At 41.0% G+C, this 17975-nt stretch overlaps 1 protein-coding gene across 1 annotated transcript; it reads left to right on the top strand.

Annotated features, from left to right (window-relative positions):
• The first annotated feature begins 1207 nt into the window (after positions 1-1207).
• On the top strand, positions 1208-7257 carry LOC119617377. The gene has a single exon (XM_037977552.1). The coding sequence runs from the start codon at positions 1402-1404 to the stop codon at positions 7255-7257; it is 5856 nt and encodes a 1951-aa protein (XP_037833480.1). The 5' UTR covers positions 1208-1401.
• The last annotated feature ends 10718 nt before the right edge of the window (positions 7258-17975 follow it).

Consider the following 17975-nt stretch of genomic DNA (forward strand, 5'->3'; position numbering starts at 1 on the left):
TTTGTTATGTACAATTTTGTATTTTCTTTCTGTATTTAATAATTGCCAAATTATTTTACTAATTTCTATTTGGTTAGGGATACTGATCTTTGAACTGTTGCGCAATTGGAAGGGGAGGGGAAAAAAGAGAGAGTTCGACGGAGGGGGGTGAAGGAGACAGTCTGCTCGATTGTTCCTCCCAGTTAGCATATGCTAAGCAAAAACTTTTCCTAGCTAAGGAAAGGCAGCTGCAGTCAAGTGTTCGGCCAGGACATTTATAAAAGCAGTGGACTTTAGTTATGTGCGGTGGGATACTTTTTCTCTGTTTTTCAAGAAGTCGCAGCTTGGACTGTTGTGAAAACTGACGCGACACACGCGAGAGCACGCTAAGCTAAGAGACAGCGAGGAGGGTTGGCTACCACGTTGGTGAGCTACACGACTGCTGTTCTTTGTGGACTTGGAGACGAGAATCGTTTGGACACCGGAGGAGTTGCGGTTTCGTTTGGAAAAGACGACCAAGATCGACTACACGGTGGGGACCGAGAGATTCAGTGCTGCGGGAGTCCATGCAGGAGACACGTGCAGAGCCACGAGCCACGACAGGTCCACGCTGTGCGCACATGAACGCTCTACTCTTCACTTTCAAACGCAAGGAGTCAGGTACAGAGTCAATTTATTTTGTTTGCTCATTGAGTGAAGCGGCCAGTGTTTAAGTTTCCAGGCCCCAACGCACACAAGCGACGTTCAGGCCTGCAACGGGTATTTTTTTGGTCATTTTAGTTATTATAAAGCCGGCATAGCTTAGGATTTACTAATGACTTTGATGATTTTGGTTTGTTAATGCTCTGCAAGTGACTGATGGACACTGAGGGTTTGATTTTTGAACTTTAAAGGGAAACTTTAATTGTAAGGTTTTGAGTTAAGACACATTCCTTATTTACTGTACATTGCTATACAGGTAAGTTGAGTTGTTTTAAGTTGTGTTCACTTCTTCAAGTGTGTTTATGGTTTATTTACAAATGTAAGGTATTTCATTTTACTAAATTCAGGGTAATTTCATTTGAAATATATTTTCATAAGTAAAAAGAAGAAAGACATTTACTGTTTCAATTCATTATTTCATTAACAGATTTCTCCTTGAGTAAAAGAAAGGTATAGTTACAAGGTATTTATAAGGGAACTCATAACTAATCCGATAACAACGACTACAGTTTTATCACCTTTTAACGATAAGAACTCAGGGCGTCCCATATTTGATTATTTTACATGATTTCGGATGTTTTGCCAGTAATGTAGGCAAAGGGGCGCTACACAAAATGGAGGCACCGCTGGGATGTTATGAGAATTTCTGAACTTATTTACCCTTGTTATAGTGTAACTCTGCACATTTTCATAGAAAGTTGAACTTTTTATTTATCAGTCATGGCTGATAGTAAGTGGCAGGCGGAGCTTAGCGAGTGGTGTGACACTGAAACTATTGATGTCACTCATGCTATATTAGTGGTAGGGGTGGGGAAAGATCTCGAAGTGGCCAAAATTGAAGAAGAGCTACACTCAGTCAGATGCTGGGGTCGTGTGAGGGGGACAAAGCCCTACAGTGATGGCGATGGCGTATTGGTTCTCTGTGAATGTAAAGAAGTCATCGACCCGAGTTTAGTTCCTCCTGAAGTCCGACCCAATGATGGCGCTATTTGGAAGATCATAACTCATGCTCAACAACCCACTACCTCTGCTCCTGCTGAAGACTTTTCAGTCAAGTTGCAACGGTTTCTATCGTCAGAGGGAAAGACCTTTGCCGATATTCAAAGCATGTCTTCCACTGATGAGTCAGTCTTACGTGCCATGGTCGACGTGGTCAGCCGCACTACCAGAAGTCAAACTGAGAGCCATGGATACCGCCGCTTGCGGATTTTCTCTGGTATCACTCCCACCCCAGCTGGAGAAGAAACTTTGGAATATTGGCTAGAACAAGCGACGTTGATGGTTCAAGAGAGTGAACTCACTGAACAAGAGAAGAGACGACGAATCCTGGAAGGCTTGAGAGGGCCTGCTCTCGAAATTGTCAAGTCACTACGCCTCAGTAAGCCAAGAGCCACAGCCCAAGAGTTTCTTGATGCGATGGACTGCGCATTTGGTTCTGCTGAGTCTGCCGAAGATCTGTACTTTTCTTTCCGGCTCATACAGCAGAAGTCTGGTGAGAAGCTGTCAGACTATGTTCGCCGGATTGAACCTTTTCTGGCCAAAGTGGTGAAGAAAGGAGGGGTCTCAGCTAATGAAAAAGACAAAGTGCGCGTTGAACAGTTGCTTCGTGGTGCAATTGACTCAGACTTGATGTTGCTTCAGCTACGCCTGAAGGAGAGACGTAGTACACCTCCCAACTTTCTTGACTTACTGTCTGAAATCAGAACCGAAGAAGAATACCAGCAAACACGAAAGAAGGTGAATGCACGTATTCGGAATGTTGCTGCTAGTAAAGACTTAGTCGATGATGATGTGGACATAGAAGTGCTAAAGGCTGATTTTAAAGCTCTGAAAACTCAAGTATTTGAAATGAGTAAGAGTTCGGCAAATGAAGGAGCTAGTGCTCCCGCACCTATGCTAATTCCGAGTCACTCAGGCAATGATAAGTCAGAGGCTGCTGCTTTACGAAAGAAAGTTAAAAGATTAAACAAAAAGTTGAAGTTCAAAGGAGAAAATACAACTGACCCTTCGGCTACGGTAGCCGCTATCGGGACTAAGAGCCTAAGTCAAGGTTCTAGGCAAGCACAAAGTCCTGGAGGTGGTGAACGCTTCTGCTACAGATGTGGAGAAGATGGTCATATCGCCACTCAGTGCTCATCTCCTGAGAATGAAAAAAAAGTCATAAAGAGACTCATAGCTTCGCTTAACAAAGCAAAAGGCAAGCAATCGAATGAGAGCAATCCAAACAGTGAGACCTTCAGCTGCTTCTCTAAAAAGCAGGAAGTATGCTCAAACGCAAATGCCCCGCTTCCCAAAGGTCTCATTGGTCCACCATCTACAGTGCAAATGAGAGTGAAAGGTAACCCATGTACAGCCATATTGGATAGTGGGTCCCAAGTAACTATCATTTTCCAGGAATTCTACGAAAAGCACTTGTCAGATATACCCATACAACCAGTCTCTGGATTGGCCATTTGGGGACTAAGTGATACAAGCTATCCCTACTCAGGATACATTGTAGTTGACATGCAGTTCCCAAAGGAGCTAACTGGAAAGTCAGAGACATTGTCAGTGTTGGCACTGATTTGCCCTGGGCCTAACACACCCGATCAGGTCCCAGTGATCCTAGGCACAAACGCTAATTTGTTCCACAGACTTGCTGACTTGTGTGGTCATCCAAAGAGTGAGGCTTTAGCCCGTGCCTTGAGAATCAACAACAACAGACAGAAGAGAGAATCAGTACTGCCTAACGCCAATGACACAAACACCGATGATTCCGTAGGTTTAGTGAAGTACATGGGCCCTAATGACTTGACACTTACCCCACAGGAAAGTCGCTGTGTACCATGTCAACTGGACCTTACTCAGCCAGCACCTAAAGGCATAATCGTGGTGGAGACAAGTGAAACTGTAGCATTACCTTACGGAGTGATGTTCCAGCCTGTAGTTGCTCCCGCTTCTGCCATTGATCCCAATTGCTTCTCTCTGTTGATTCAGAACGAGACCAAGAAGGAGATTACAATACCTCGAGGTACCCCACTAGGTACAGTTCAGTCAGCTGATTTGGCCAGACCTATTGTGAAAAGTCAAGATGCCGAAGAACTGGATCCAAGTCTGATAGACTTTGGGGATTCGCCTATCCCCAATGAATGGAAAGAGAGACTAAGGAGAAAACTCTGTCGTCGACGCAATGTGTTCTCACTCCATGAATGGGACGTTGGCTTAGCCAAAGGCGTTGAGCACAACATTCGTCTAACCGATCCCCGTCCATTCCGTGAGAGATCCAGACGCCTGGCGCCTGCGGACATAGAGGATGTGCGTAAACATCTCCGAGAGCTGTTAGACGCTGGAGTGATACAGGAGTCAAGGAGTCCATACGCTTCGCCTATTGTGGTAGCGCGAAAGAAGAATGGAAATGTGCGTATGTGCATAGACTATAGGACTCTGAATAGCAAGACAATACCAGACCAATACACCACACCACGCATCGATGACGCATTGGATTGTTTAGCAGGAAGTCGATGGTTCTCTGTCTTAGACCTTCGTAGCGGTTATTACCAAATCGCAATGGCGGAACAAGACAAAGACAAGACCGCATTCATTTGTCCTCTTGGCTTCTACCAATTCGAGCGTATGCCCCAAGGAGTGATGGGAGCTCCGGCGACGTTTCAACGTCTGATGGAGAAGGCCGTTGGAGACATGAACTTGCTACAAGTCCTTGTTTATCTGGATGACTTAATCGTGTTTGGTGCTACGCTAGAAGAACATGAGGAGAGACTCATGAAAGTTCTCGATCGCCTTGAGGAGGTAGGCCTAAAAGTGTCTTTGGACAAATGCCAGTTCTGTCAGCCCAGAGTCAAGTATGTTGGCCATATTGTCTCTGCTGATGGGATTGCGGCAGATCCAGCTAAGGTCGAAGCTGTAACCCAGTGGCCACAGCCTACTGACCTTAAGTCACTGAGGTCATTCCTTGGTTTCTGTGGTTATTACCGCAGATTTGTGGCGAACTACTCCTCAATCGTTAAGCCCTTGACAGATCTGACCAAAGGGTATCCTCCGGTGAGGAAAGGCAAGAAGCCTACAGTCACAAAAGATCATCAGTACTTCAAGGAGGCCGAACCTTTTGGATCACGATGGACTGATGCATGCACAAAAGCTTTTCGTGACATTATCCGATGCCTTACCAATGCGCCTGTGTTAGCGTTCGCAGATCCTAACAAGCACTATGTGTTGCACACCGACGCTAGTCTCAAAGGTTTAGGAGCAGTCTTACACCAGGTTTATCCTGAAGGTCTCCGTCCTGTTGCATTTGCCAGCAGAGGATTGACTGCTGCTGAGCAGAAGTATCACATTCACCAGCTCGAGTTTCTAGCGCTCAAGTGGGCCGTGGTAGACAAATTTCATGACTACCTATATGGTGTGAGATTCACGGTAATGACTGACAACAATCCGCTCACATATGTGCTGACAACTGGGAAACTCAACGCAACAGGTCACAGGTGGCTTGCAGCACTAGCCATGCATGACTTTGAAGTCAAGTATCACCCTGGAAAGGTGAACATTGGCGCTGACTTGCTCTCACGTAACTGGTCTGATGTTGAAGCAGAACCCTGGAAGAAACTGTGTCAGGGTGATGTAAAAACACTTTGTAGTCAAGTGCGGGCACAAGATATGTGTATGGCTGAAAGACTGGGAGTTCCTGTAGAGGGTATTCCTGAGCTCTATTGTTTTGCAACCCACCTGAATGGTGGACAACTAGAACGGTTAACCCCTGACGACTTGCAAAGGGCCCAGCTCAAAGACCCTGTTCTCAAAACAGTAAGAGAGGCCTTGAACACAGGTCGCTGGCCATCTCATGTTACTGATGCAGAAGTTTCTTTGTTGAAACGGGAGAGAACCAAACTGAAGATTGAAGACGGATTACTCTACCGAGTGAAAATCAAAGCTTCTGGTAAACAACACCGCCAGCTGCTTTTACCCGAAGAGTTCAGAATACAGGTGTGTCGTGCATTGCATGATGACATGGGACACTTGGGTGTAGAGAGGACTGTAGAACTAATGAGAGAAAGGTTCTACTGGCCGAAGATGAGTCACACTGTTGAGACATACATAAGCAACTGTGGGAAGTGTGTCACATGGAAGAGTCCATGTCCACGAGCTGCTCCATTACACCAGATCACTTCTGCAGGACCTATGGAACTTGTATGTATCGATTTTCTTTCACTAGAGCCAGACTCCAGTGGAGTTTCTAACATTCTTGTGGTGACTGATCATTTCAGTCGCTATGCACAAGCTTACCCGACTAGAGATCAACGAGCAGTCACTGTTGCCAAGGTCTTGGTTGAAAGGTTCTTTGTTCATTATGGTCTTCCAGCTCGAATTCATTCGGACCAAGGGCGTGACTTCGAGAGCCGGTTGATTCAGGAGCTTCTGAGAACCTTGGGAATCCGTAAGTCACGGACGACACCCTATCATCCTCAGGGTGACCCACAACCGGAGCGCTTTAATAGGACGCTGTTATCTATGCTGGGAACCCTGAGGGATACCCACAAACGTCAGTGGAGTCGTCATGTGAGTCAGTTAGTACATGCGTACAACAGTACCAAGAATGATGCTACAGGGTTTTCACCCTACTACATCATGTTTGGCAGAGAGGCCATATTGCCAATTGATGTATGTTTTGGTACTGATGACCAAGAACCAGTTAGTCATTCACGTTACGTGGAAGATCTCAAAAGAGACTTAAAGAGTGCTTACGAGTTAGCTACCAAGTCTGCAACTCAAGTTCATGTGAGGAACAAGAAGAACTATGAGAGAGCTCTACGCAATCAAACCTTAGTCAAGGGTGATCGAGTGCTCCTGAAGAACTTGGGGTTGCACGGGAAACATAAGTTGCAGAGTAGGTGGAACTCTTTACCTTATGTGATCATGGAAAAGCTCCCTGATTTGCCTGTCTACAGGGTGAAGCCTGAGAGTGGGATGGGGAAGCTGAGAACTATTCACAGAGACAATGTTTTGCCTATTGGAAGTTTGGTGAGGGTTTCTGAAGACTCAGATGTTCAACAGCAAACCACAAGACCTGTGACTAGGAGTCAGAGGAAGTCAAGGACACGTCAACCACATGGTACGAGGCCTCAAGACAATGCAGGTTATTCGCTGGATGGAGAGTCTAGTGATCCTGAGTCTGAATATCAGCTTATGTGCAGATGGAGGTCCAAATCTGAAGATCTTGAAGATCCTGTCGCAGAAAGAGATTGTGAGTGTGAAATACAGAACACTGCTGCGCAGGACAGTGCATCTGATCATGATGAAGAGTCCGAACATGATGTGATGTCAGAAGCCATAGCAGACTCTAGCGATGGTGAAAGTGATGCTGGCGATGAGGTAGAGACGCCTGCTGAACTAACAGGTAGTGCAGAGCTTGAAAGACCTTCTCCTGTTAGGGTGACTGAGGAAGTCCGACCTCAGAGACATTCCCTTAGACGTGAGAAGAGGTCTATTAAGCCTGTTGTTAGACTGACTTATGATGAGGTAGGGAAGTCTAAAGACCAGCCTTTGACTATAGTACATAGGGGTGTAGTCATAAAGATTGGTTGAGGGAATTTTTGTTTCACTTTTCTGTGTTATTGAAATTATGTTTTCATTCATGTTCATGGGAATTAGGTTTCATAGGGACATGTAAACCATTTGAGTGGGGGAGAGTGTAACCCGTGTTATAGTTTGGGTTCATTCATTTCAATTTATGTGGAGGTTAAATATTTAAAAAAGGGTTAAGATGTTTAAAAACGTTTAAAAAAGCAATTTCCAAACATTAGTAATATTCCTATGTCCAATGCCTTTGTTATGTACAATTTTGTATTTTCTTTCTGTATTTAATAATTGCCAAATTATTTTACTAATTTCTATTTGGTTAGGGATACTGATCTTTGAACTGTTGCGCAATTGGAAGGGGAGGGGAAAAAAGAGAGAGTTCGACGGAGGGGGGTGAAGGAGACAGTCTGCTCGATTGTTCCTCCCAGTTAGCATATGCTAAGCAAAAACTTTTCCTAGCTAAGGAAAGGCAGCTGCAGTCAAGTGTTCGGCCAGGACATTTATAAAAGCAGTGGACTTTAGTTATGTGCGGTGGGATACTTTTTCTCTGTTTTTCAAGAAGTCGCAGCTTGGACTGTTGTGAAAACTGACGCGACACACGCGAGAGCACGCTAAGCTAAGAGACAGCGAGGAGGGTTGGCTACCACGTTGGTGAGCTACACGACTGCTGTTCTTTGTGGACTTGGAGACGAGAATCGTTTGGACACCGGAGGAGTTGCGGTTTCGTTTGGAAAAGACGACCAAGATCGACTACACGGTGGGGACCGAGAGATTCAGTGCTGCGGGAGTCCATGCAGGAGACACGTGCAGAGCCACGAGCCACGACAGGTCCACGCTGTGCGCACATGAACGCTCTACTCTTCACTTTCAAACGCAAGGAGTCAGGTACAGAGTCAATTTATTTTGTTTGCTCATTGAGTGAAGCGGCCAGTGTTTAAGTTTCCAGGCCCCAACGCACACAAGCGACGTTCAGGCCTGCAACGGGTATTTTTTTGGTCATTTTAGTTATTATAAAGCCGGCATAGCTTAGGATTTACTAATGACTTTGATGATTTTGGTTTGTTAATGCTCTGCAAGTGACTGATGGACACTGAGGGTTTGATTTTTGAACTTTAAAGGGAAACTTTAATTGTAAGGTTTTGAGTTAAGACACATTCCTTATTTACTGTACATTGCTATACAGGTAAGTTGAGTTGTTTTAAGTTGTGTTCACTTCTTCAAGTGTGTTTATGGTTTATTTACAAATGTAAGGTATTTCATTTTACTAAATTCAGGGTAATTTCATTTGAAATATATTTTCATAAGTAAAAAGAAGAAAGACATTTACTGTTTCAATTCATTATTTCATTAACAGATTTCTCCTTGAGTAAAAGAAAGGTATAGTTACAAGGTATTTATAAGGGAACTCATAACTAATCCGATAACAACGACTACAGTTTTATCACCTTTTAACGATAAGAACTCAGGGCGTCCCATATTTGATTATTTTACATGATTTCGGATGTTTTGCCAGTAATGTAGGCAAAGGGGCGGTACACTTGTCAGTCAGAATTTGGTTTAAAAGGTTGCCAAATCTCACTTAGTGCACATGTGGTGATAATGGTCCTTGATCGCATTACGTGAGTAATGCGTGGGTACTTTTGAAGAACTATTGCGCTGATATACTGTATATGTGGTGGCAAAAGCATAGCTCACTCCCCGCTTACTTTTCTGTGAAGAAAATAAGTGAGACTGGAACCACCTAAATTTCATCTGTGGCTGTATTTGCTTTTCACACTTCATAAAATATATGTGGAACATATCCTGTTATCACTAAATCACACCATCAAGGTGTGATACTGACGTACCCTTTCACATATTGACAGTTGGAGCTCTGTGTCTACCTCACTCAGCAGCCCAGAAGCATGATAGCAGCAGGTTGACTTCAAGTTCCCCATGCTACCTTAGTCTTTACAGAAACCACATTAAAGTGGAAAAGAAGCATCCCAGGCCTTATCCACCTTGGAATGGCACTTTGTAGAAATGCAAAGGTTTTTCTCATTTGAGGTTCGCATCCACACAGAAACAGCCTTTCAGGAGCCCCTAAACTGTATTTTTCCAAACCCGGTTTTAAAGAGAGAAAATGCCTAAACTCCACTGTTGTGTCCTCGTGTGGACATCTTAAACACAACCTTTTAAAAACAACGATAGAAAAACAGTGTTCCCAAGCCTAAGTTGTGGCTTGAAGTATTTTGTGAAAAGTGTTGTTCTCACCACCAGACATATTCGTACACTTTGAAAAATAAAATAAAACACTTAAATTTTTTCTCAATACAGTTGTGATCACAAAGTCGCTAACAGAGACCGGACCAATGTGACCTGTGCTTAGCTGCATTACACACATATCAGATCAGATGTTATTTTCCATGACAACAGTTCTTATCTTTGACTATAGACAAAGTTAGTCTAATCTTGAAATTGTTGTGTATATTTTTAGTTGCCATAATAAATGCTTTTATGTGCTAAGGCTTAAGCCCTTTAACTATTTGATTTGGAAAGAGATTGAGTTTTGATTAAAATACACTGCTGCACAACTTTAACCAGGCACATTGCATAATGATATGGAAATTCAAAATCCGACTACTTTTACCTGCTGCAGTGAAACCTAAGTATAAAGCCCTCTTTGTTTCCTCATTTTATTAGGAATTCTGACAGAACTGTCGTATGTGGCGCCATCTGAGTGAGAACAGACTTGTGTTTTCCTCGGAACAAGGTGTGAACAAAGGTTTCGCAGATAAAATAAAAACCCCAGTGACACAGTCATATCAAAAGGCTCTAAGAGCTTGCAAAATTAAAGGGAAAACCTATTTTTTTAAAGCGTTTTCATGCCATGATTAAATAAACATGAAGGACTGGCAGCTGCTGGAGGTGCAGATCTCAAGTGTCCATGGGTATATTTTAGGTAAACTGACAAGGAATTGACCATGCTGTTTTAATAGTCAGCTCAGGTTTGATGGAGTGCAGTGAATTTGGAATTAGTTCAGTGTGAGTAAAGAGCTTAATGTATTTAAAAACCAAGCACAAGGATATATGGCCTAACCATCTATCATGTGTGTGTGTGTGTATGTGCGCGCACGCCTTTTTTGCTTGTGTGCGACAGAAATATGTGTAAAGGGACAGCGAGAGTTCATGGAAATGCGTTAACCTGCAGTATGGCAGTTTGAGACGCACACACACACTTGTGCGCACACGTGCATGAACACACACATGCACACACGCGCATTCCTTCAGTAGACCAATATATCATTGCTCTCACAGACCAAATGAGGCAATCGCTCAAAATTATTTGCATATAAACTAATGAAATATTACTGGGTAAAACTCAGTTGAATGTTAATTACAAAGGTAATGCACTATTTGCTGATTAATGGATCGTCTCTCTTTTGGGCAAAGAGATGCTGCAAGAAAGTGGATGATCAGTGCGGAGATGAAAAAAGAAAAAAAAAAGATTCCAGTCAACAGAGGTAAGCAGGTGTGTGAATATGCAGAGAGGAAAAGCAGAAATAAGAGGAGTGGGATCCATTGTTCGGAGGCAAACAGTTGTTTTAAGTTGACTGGACACAGTTACACATCACAAACTCTTGTATCACTGGAGTGGGTGGAATGAAAATACATTATTCATTTATAGATCATTAATTATGAATCCACCAAAAGCAGCATGGGAGGTGTGAAGTGTTCAAGTCAAAGCATTTTTTTTATTATTTATTTTTGCTGAAGATACACATTACAAATTTTGTCTTGCTTTTTGACCTCATAGTTTGTTGCAAAGTCCTTGTGATTCCAAAGAGTTACGGCAATCATAACAAAAAGCATAAAAACTGCGTTCACTTTAAAGGCATGAATCCTTTGATACTCTTATCTAAAAAATAAACATTATTCTTCTTTTTGGCGTTGCTCTATTAGTCTCAATTTTGGTTGCACTTTTTTCTGTATCTCGTATTTTGCTTTTTACAATTCCTCAGTGAAAAAGCCCTATAAAGATTACATTTCACATGTTTAATGTTTCCCAGCCACACTAAAACTCAGAAAACTAGGTAAAGTTAAAACTTTTAAGCTTAAACAAATCTTTAATTTGGCTTTTTTGGTATATCAGTTAAGCAAACAATTGATCTTTATTTAAATGAGTGCCTATAGCTGGGTATGATACTTATTGCACTTTTCACTGAAAAGGGGATCGAATTAATTAATTTAGTACAAATACTGCAAGTTATAAGCTAATTTTAAGCCAATTAAATTCACAATTTTTTGCAAGCTATTTGCATACAAGTTCAGAAAATGCATTTCCCAAGTTGTGAGCATTAACAAAATAGTCACTCATCTAAACAGCACTCACAAGAAAAGACACAAAGGCTTTCCAGCTTTCCACTTGATGGTGACAAGTCTCAGTCTGAACAGAGAACACAAGAGGAAAATCAAGCCATGGTTGGCTTTCATAAAACCAAAACAGCTGCTAGTCACTCCTATAAAAAGCGTCACTCACTCCCGCAGCTTCTGCATGGCATTTCTCATCACCAGAACCTTTATAAACGTATAAAAGGCGCTTTAGACGCGCTACACAAACGTATGCATATAAAACGAGCTGTTTGTTTCCCTTTTCGTGCTGACAGACTATGCATAATGCATAGCCTCGCGGCAGCCTTGTTGGAGAGACTGAAAGATTGATTGATTGATTGACTGATTGATTGATGATGACAGTTTTGACTAATTCATTAAAGCAAAAGCTTGCCATGCATGCCACTCATTTAGACTGAGGGAGTCCACTGGCAATACAAAAGCTGTGCATGTGTGTGTGTGTGTGTGTGAGGGGGATAGGGGGTGCGCAAATGTGTGTGTCATAGACTAGAGATGTGATGCATGTGTGTTATCGCATAGTTTCAACTTTAGATGGGCAAAATTTGATTAAATGCTTACTGCCACATCACTACGGTTGAACAGGCACCCAGATCATACAATACTTAAAGCTGAACTGAAATCAAATCTACAAAAAATGACATTTCATGTATGTTATTTAGTCAAACACATCCACACAACATTGCAGGGATCCGTTTTTTGACCTAAAAGTTAAATAAACTGTTTTTAGCATTTTAGTCAAGTCACCGAAGTGGGTGATTTGTGGGGCGGAGTTGCTGTCCTAGGTTCATGATGAGAACTGTGCCACAGCCAGCCAGGAATGCTGCTACTGTCCAGTTGATTACTAGTGGAAATGGAAGAAAAGCCTTTTTTGAACACATAGAAATGCTGGAGGACTTTGTGGGAGTAATGGATATACAATCATACCAGTATGAACCTGAACCGATGGCTGGATCTCTGGAATCTGATGAAAACTCTTCAGATTCGGATTCTAATGATCACCAGGCCCAACATGGCCAACAAAACAAAGTGCATAATGACCGAGTTGGTAATGTGAAACGGTGAGAACCGATTACTACCAGATCATTGTCATGACATCAGCATACAACACTTCAAGTTAAAGTGTAACTAACCCCCAAATCAACTTTTTTTGCTGATAAAATGTCTAAACAGGTTATTTAGGGTTCCCACATGGATTTTCTATATATTTTCATTAATAACAAACTGCTGTGAATCCCAGACTGATCTCAGGCTGCCGGCCTGTAAGCAGCTCAGAGCTTTTAATGACAGCATGCGTTCACGTCATGTTTGAAGTAAAACTTTTTGGTGCGCCTCTCCTTCTCTGTAGAGATTTCCTGCTCTCTATTTGCCTTTATTTTAAAATTAAAAATAGTTAAAACTGCTGCTGGCAAAAGGTCCTGGTTTTTTTTTGGCGTGAAGTCAGCCCATGGCAGTGAGTAACGAGGGTCAGAGTGGCGCTCCCCTTTGAAATAACTAATTATTGCCCAGCTTTTGCTTTTTCTGGGATAACAATGGGTTTTTTTCTGTCTGTGTTTGTGTGTGTGTGCCCTCAGGGTGTGTATGTGTGAGTGTGTGTGTGTGTGTGTGGTGTGTGTGCATATGTTCTGTCTGTTAGCAAAATATCTTGTAAACTACTGGACAGATTTAAACAAAATTTCAAAAAGTTATTTCTGGATGTACATCTACAACTGATTTACTTTTGGAATCAACTGGACTTAAAATGGTTGCCACAGCTAATGGACTTTAGCCAACACAGAAATGGCCTTATGTTAGTTGTAAGTGTGGCACAGATGAGTGCAGAAGCAAAAAGCGCTTGTTGTGTGTAAGGTTTAATCCAAATGTGTTAAACTGCCCAAGAGGAGGCGAAGGCAAAAGAAATACAGAGCCAGAGTTTGGAGAGTTGTGAGGAATCACAAGGAAAGATCTCTGATGAAGGAGCCCTGGACATAGAGAAGGTGATGTCTGACCAGGTGAGTTGATCATCCTTAAAGGGGACCTATGATGCAAAATACATGTTTTTGTACTTACATTTGGTTTCTACTGCTTCTAGAAACAGTCCAAGAGCAAAAAACAAACCCATCCAGCCATTTTTTGACAATAAGTAAATGTTTTCTGGTCTCTGTAAAACAGTCTGTTTCAAAAATCTTGAGATTATTGCTTCACAATCCTAGCAACCCCAAGCTGATCCCAGCTCATAACCTGGCAACTCAAGTAGAGATTCACCCACTTCATTACAAGAATACCGTCATGTTAGTTCTGTTGCTTTTACTGCTGAATGTCTGCTGGAAAAGGAAAATGTGTTGTTGTCAGCTGCAATATAGAACATGTTTCCCAACCTGCTACCAGTTACCAGTTTCAGACCCACTTACTGCCGCTCACCTGCTTGACAAATGTTGGTTCAGAACTGCTGATTGCTGCTGTCCCAAAGTCAGAATCCTCAGAGTTTGAATTATTAACAATATAAATGTGCGTCAGATCTGCAGCGTTTAATCCTTCAGAGAGTTTTTATGTTTTCAGACGAGTCACCAAATTGGGGGGCAGCTAATTTGCATAATTGTGACGTAGCCCTAAAACCGCTCATTCTGAAATGAGCTCAAAACAGGCAGAACTGATCAGGTGAAATCTCAATATCTGAGAATGATTTTGTCTATTAAATGTAATGAACATGTCTTGTACAGCCCATAGAACTATCCTGACTTGTTCAAGGAAGGATAATAGGTCCCCTTTAAATACTGTCCTGACTTATCCTGAATTTTTCACCTGACCCACTGTCTGACACTTTTACTCAGATAGTTTTGCAAATATTGAGCTAAGATTTATTGTGATAGTAGCAATTCCATATGATCTCAGTGCTAATAGATTGCCTGAAATCTTTGCCTAAAACATTGCCAAAATTATTAGATTAAACTCTTTTTGTCTGTTAGCAAAATATCTCATGAATCAGCAGACACATACAAGTATGACACAGAAAGTGAACATTGGATGTACAGCTACTACTGATCAGCTTTGCGAGTCAACCCAATTTAAGATGGCTACTACTGCTAAACAACCTTGACCAGCTCAGTGAATTTTACAGCTATTGAGCTGAAGTTTGTTGTGGTAGGAGTTCAGTGTCATTGCAGAAACATATTCTAAGTGCAAACAGATCACAGAAGATCTCCCTGACAATAATTTCATGGTTTGACCAAAATGGCTATAATTGTCATTTTTCAACATAGGATCATCTTAGTTTAAAGCTCTGACACTAAAGGCAAGTGGTGAGGTCCGTTTCTTCATAGAATGCTGGAACGTTAAATATCCTAATTATACAAAATAATACGCATCATAGAGTATACATTGACAGCTGCCATGAATATGTAGCCAAGTTTGTTTTTGCTCTGCCAGGCTTTGTGTGGTTCACTCTGTGGCTTCGGTGTAAAGCTCTAAATGCGCAGAAGCCACAAGACAACACGCAAGCAAAGCCAATGTGTTCACCCCACAGAGTATCTTTGTCATGCCTGCAAAAAATAGTAGACACATTTGAGCACAAAAGTATGTGTGCATCATTATACACACTGTAATAGTGGTGCTCCATTGAAACCAAAAATTGCATCATATTTCCCTGAAAAAGACAGCCTCTATCATGTATAAACTGCAATTCTTACCAATAGCGACACAGTGTAAGGAGGAGCATGAAACATTGTTGAGCAGTGTCCAATTCCATAATTCATGTGCAAACGGGATGCTTTGGAGCTGAACAGATCATAGGATTCTGTGAGTAAATTATGCACTAAAGGCAGAGGCATGGAGTGACAGGAAAAATTTAAAAGGGAGGAGGGGAAAAAACAATTAAAAGACCCTGTCTCCCTTCCAAAAACAAACCAATGGGTTGTTTGTTCATGCAGGAAATTACAAGCTATAATTAAATTTCAAGACTATCAGATCTAATGTTTATGAGAGCAACTGCATGTGAAGTGTTATCGTTTTTGCCCTAATTATGATCTTCTAAACCTAAACCAATGGTTCCCAATCCAGATCCTTGTGGCACAACCCTGTGTCTTTTCGATGTTCCCATCATTTAACCCACCTGCTGTAAAACTATTGTTCATTAAAGAGGGGTTTGCAGAACTCAATGACAAGCTGTTGAGGTTATTTATTCCTTTAAATATGGGTTTTTGGAGCAAGGATACATTTTATAGGCCATGTTGTGGAACCAGATTGTGCACAGTAGAGATCTGGACAGTGTTGTTCAAATTCACACTTTTAAAGATCTAGCTAAAAGTTCCACTCACACCGGTTAAAACGGAATTAATTCATATATGTAGGTCATCCTTGAAAGATTATAAGCTAAATTTACAGATACAAATGGAACTAGTTTGCTTTCAATTATTCCTTATTGTGTTAATGATTTTCTGTAAATTATTCTAATTATGTATGGAGCGCTTTTACCCCTAACAACAGTAGTTTAATGAGAACACTGACATATACCTTAAAAGGCAGTATGCCATAAATATTTCTACAGGAGGTTTAGTAAGTTGAACAGCTGACAATTTATTGCTAACAGCAACAAACACTGTACAATGAAATAAAATTAAGCTCTTTTAATAATCAAAATAAAATGAACAGAAAATGTGAACCCGTGAAAAGCTTTTACTGAATTCTCTATTTTATTGAGGATTCAAAATGTTTAGTTTTAGTGCTTTTAAGTATGTGTCCTCACTCCTACCCAGGTAACGCTAAGAGTGTGTGAAATTCTTATCTTGAGTCCAAGGGATGGATGAATCAGTAATCTGTGAATAGTCAGATTGTCCACATCACCATTCTCACAGCTGTTCTCAGTTTCTCTGGGATGGACTCACCATCACTGGATCTTCCAGATTCAGTCAGATCAAAGAAAACCTAGTCTATGCAAATAATGCAGAACTATAAGTTGCTATATTTTCCTTTTATTTCAGACATGTAATCTAATTAAATTATCTCACTTCTCATGAAATTATAACCAATGTCTAAGGTTAATATATAACCACTTGAAACCACTTTTCATGACAACTGCATTTTACCCTGCCACAATACTAACTGCTGATTTAGCAAGCCACTAATAAATTACTTGTGCTTTTTAAATTTCACATTCAATCCAATTTACCCTTTATCATATTTTCTATCCTTAACTAACAACATTATCTGACCTCAACCAGAATCTATTTCGTCTAACTATTTTAAAGACATGAACAAACAACCTATGATGTTATTTTTATTATATAGTATGGTGTGATACAGCTCAAATATTTTCTGTTTACAGCTTGTATTTTTAGTACTTCCCCTAATGAGTTTCTGGTCGAACCAAGCTGATACCATACCATGTTGTAGAATCGTTACTGGAGATAATTACCAACAACAGAGTCTCTGCAGCAGAGCACATCCCGACATATTTTCTTGTTTTATAAAGTCATTTGAGAGCTCGGCACTCACTGTACCACATAATAGAAAAACACCATAAGGATGAATGTGATTACACGTCACACTCTGAGTAGAAGAGAAAATAATGTCAAGTAAACCAACTGTCCGCATGACAGAAGAAATTAAATCAATTATTTGCCTTGCAAGTGTCTCCTTCTGTTGTAATGCCAAGCTAAATTAGCTCACAACTGACATTTGCTTAATTGTATCTTCTTGCATCTAACTTGCAGCAAAAACAAACAATCAAGTGCTAAAAATTTGTTCACTGTTTTGGTAATGTTATAAGCAATTCATTTTGAATTTGTACGTCAGTTTAGCAGATGCTTTTATTCAAAATTTCACATGGGTGAGAAATACTTTCAGGAGATATGTGTGTTAATGTCTTCCTCAGATTTTTGTTTTAACTTGTGAACTTCTTTGATGAGATTAACAGATATTTATCTCATCTCCTCAATACAGCTTCACATGCCATTGACGGTTTACACTGAAACACAAAAAGAAACCTAAAACCACAACTGTCTGAAATCAGCTGTAGTTGCTTAAAGCTTCTCCTGTTCTCAGGGCATAAGAACGTACAAAAATTAAAACAAGAGTCTGACTAAATGAAACCAAGACGTGTATAAAAAGGAATGTTGTTTACTGATTTACCACAGGTGTGCTGATTGCTAATGAAATACAGGTGTCATGTGAGGAGATGGAAATGAGGACAGATGAGGAAATACAGTCTTGTACTACAAAGCAGGATTAATAGTTTATCAAGGTAACTTTAGATTTAGTTTGGGATTTTCAGTGTCACAAAGCTGGTTCACTTTTTAACTTGGCTCTAACTTAACTTGTGCTGGAAAATTTACCTGAGTTCAAATATATTATTGCACTGC

Source organism: Kryptolebias marmoratus, linkage group LG9 (assembly GCF_001649575.2).
Source record: "Kryptolebias marmoratus isolate JLee-2015 linkage group LG9, ASM164957v2, whole genome shotgun sequence".
NCBI classification, from domain to species: domain Eukaryota; kingdom Metazoa; phylum Chordata; class Actinopteri; order Cyprinodontiformes; family Rivulidae; genus Kryptolebias; species Kryptolebias marmoratus.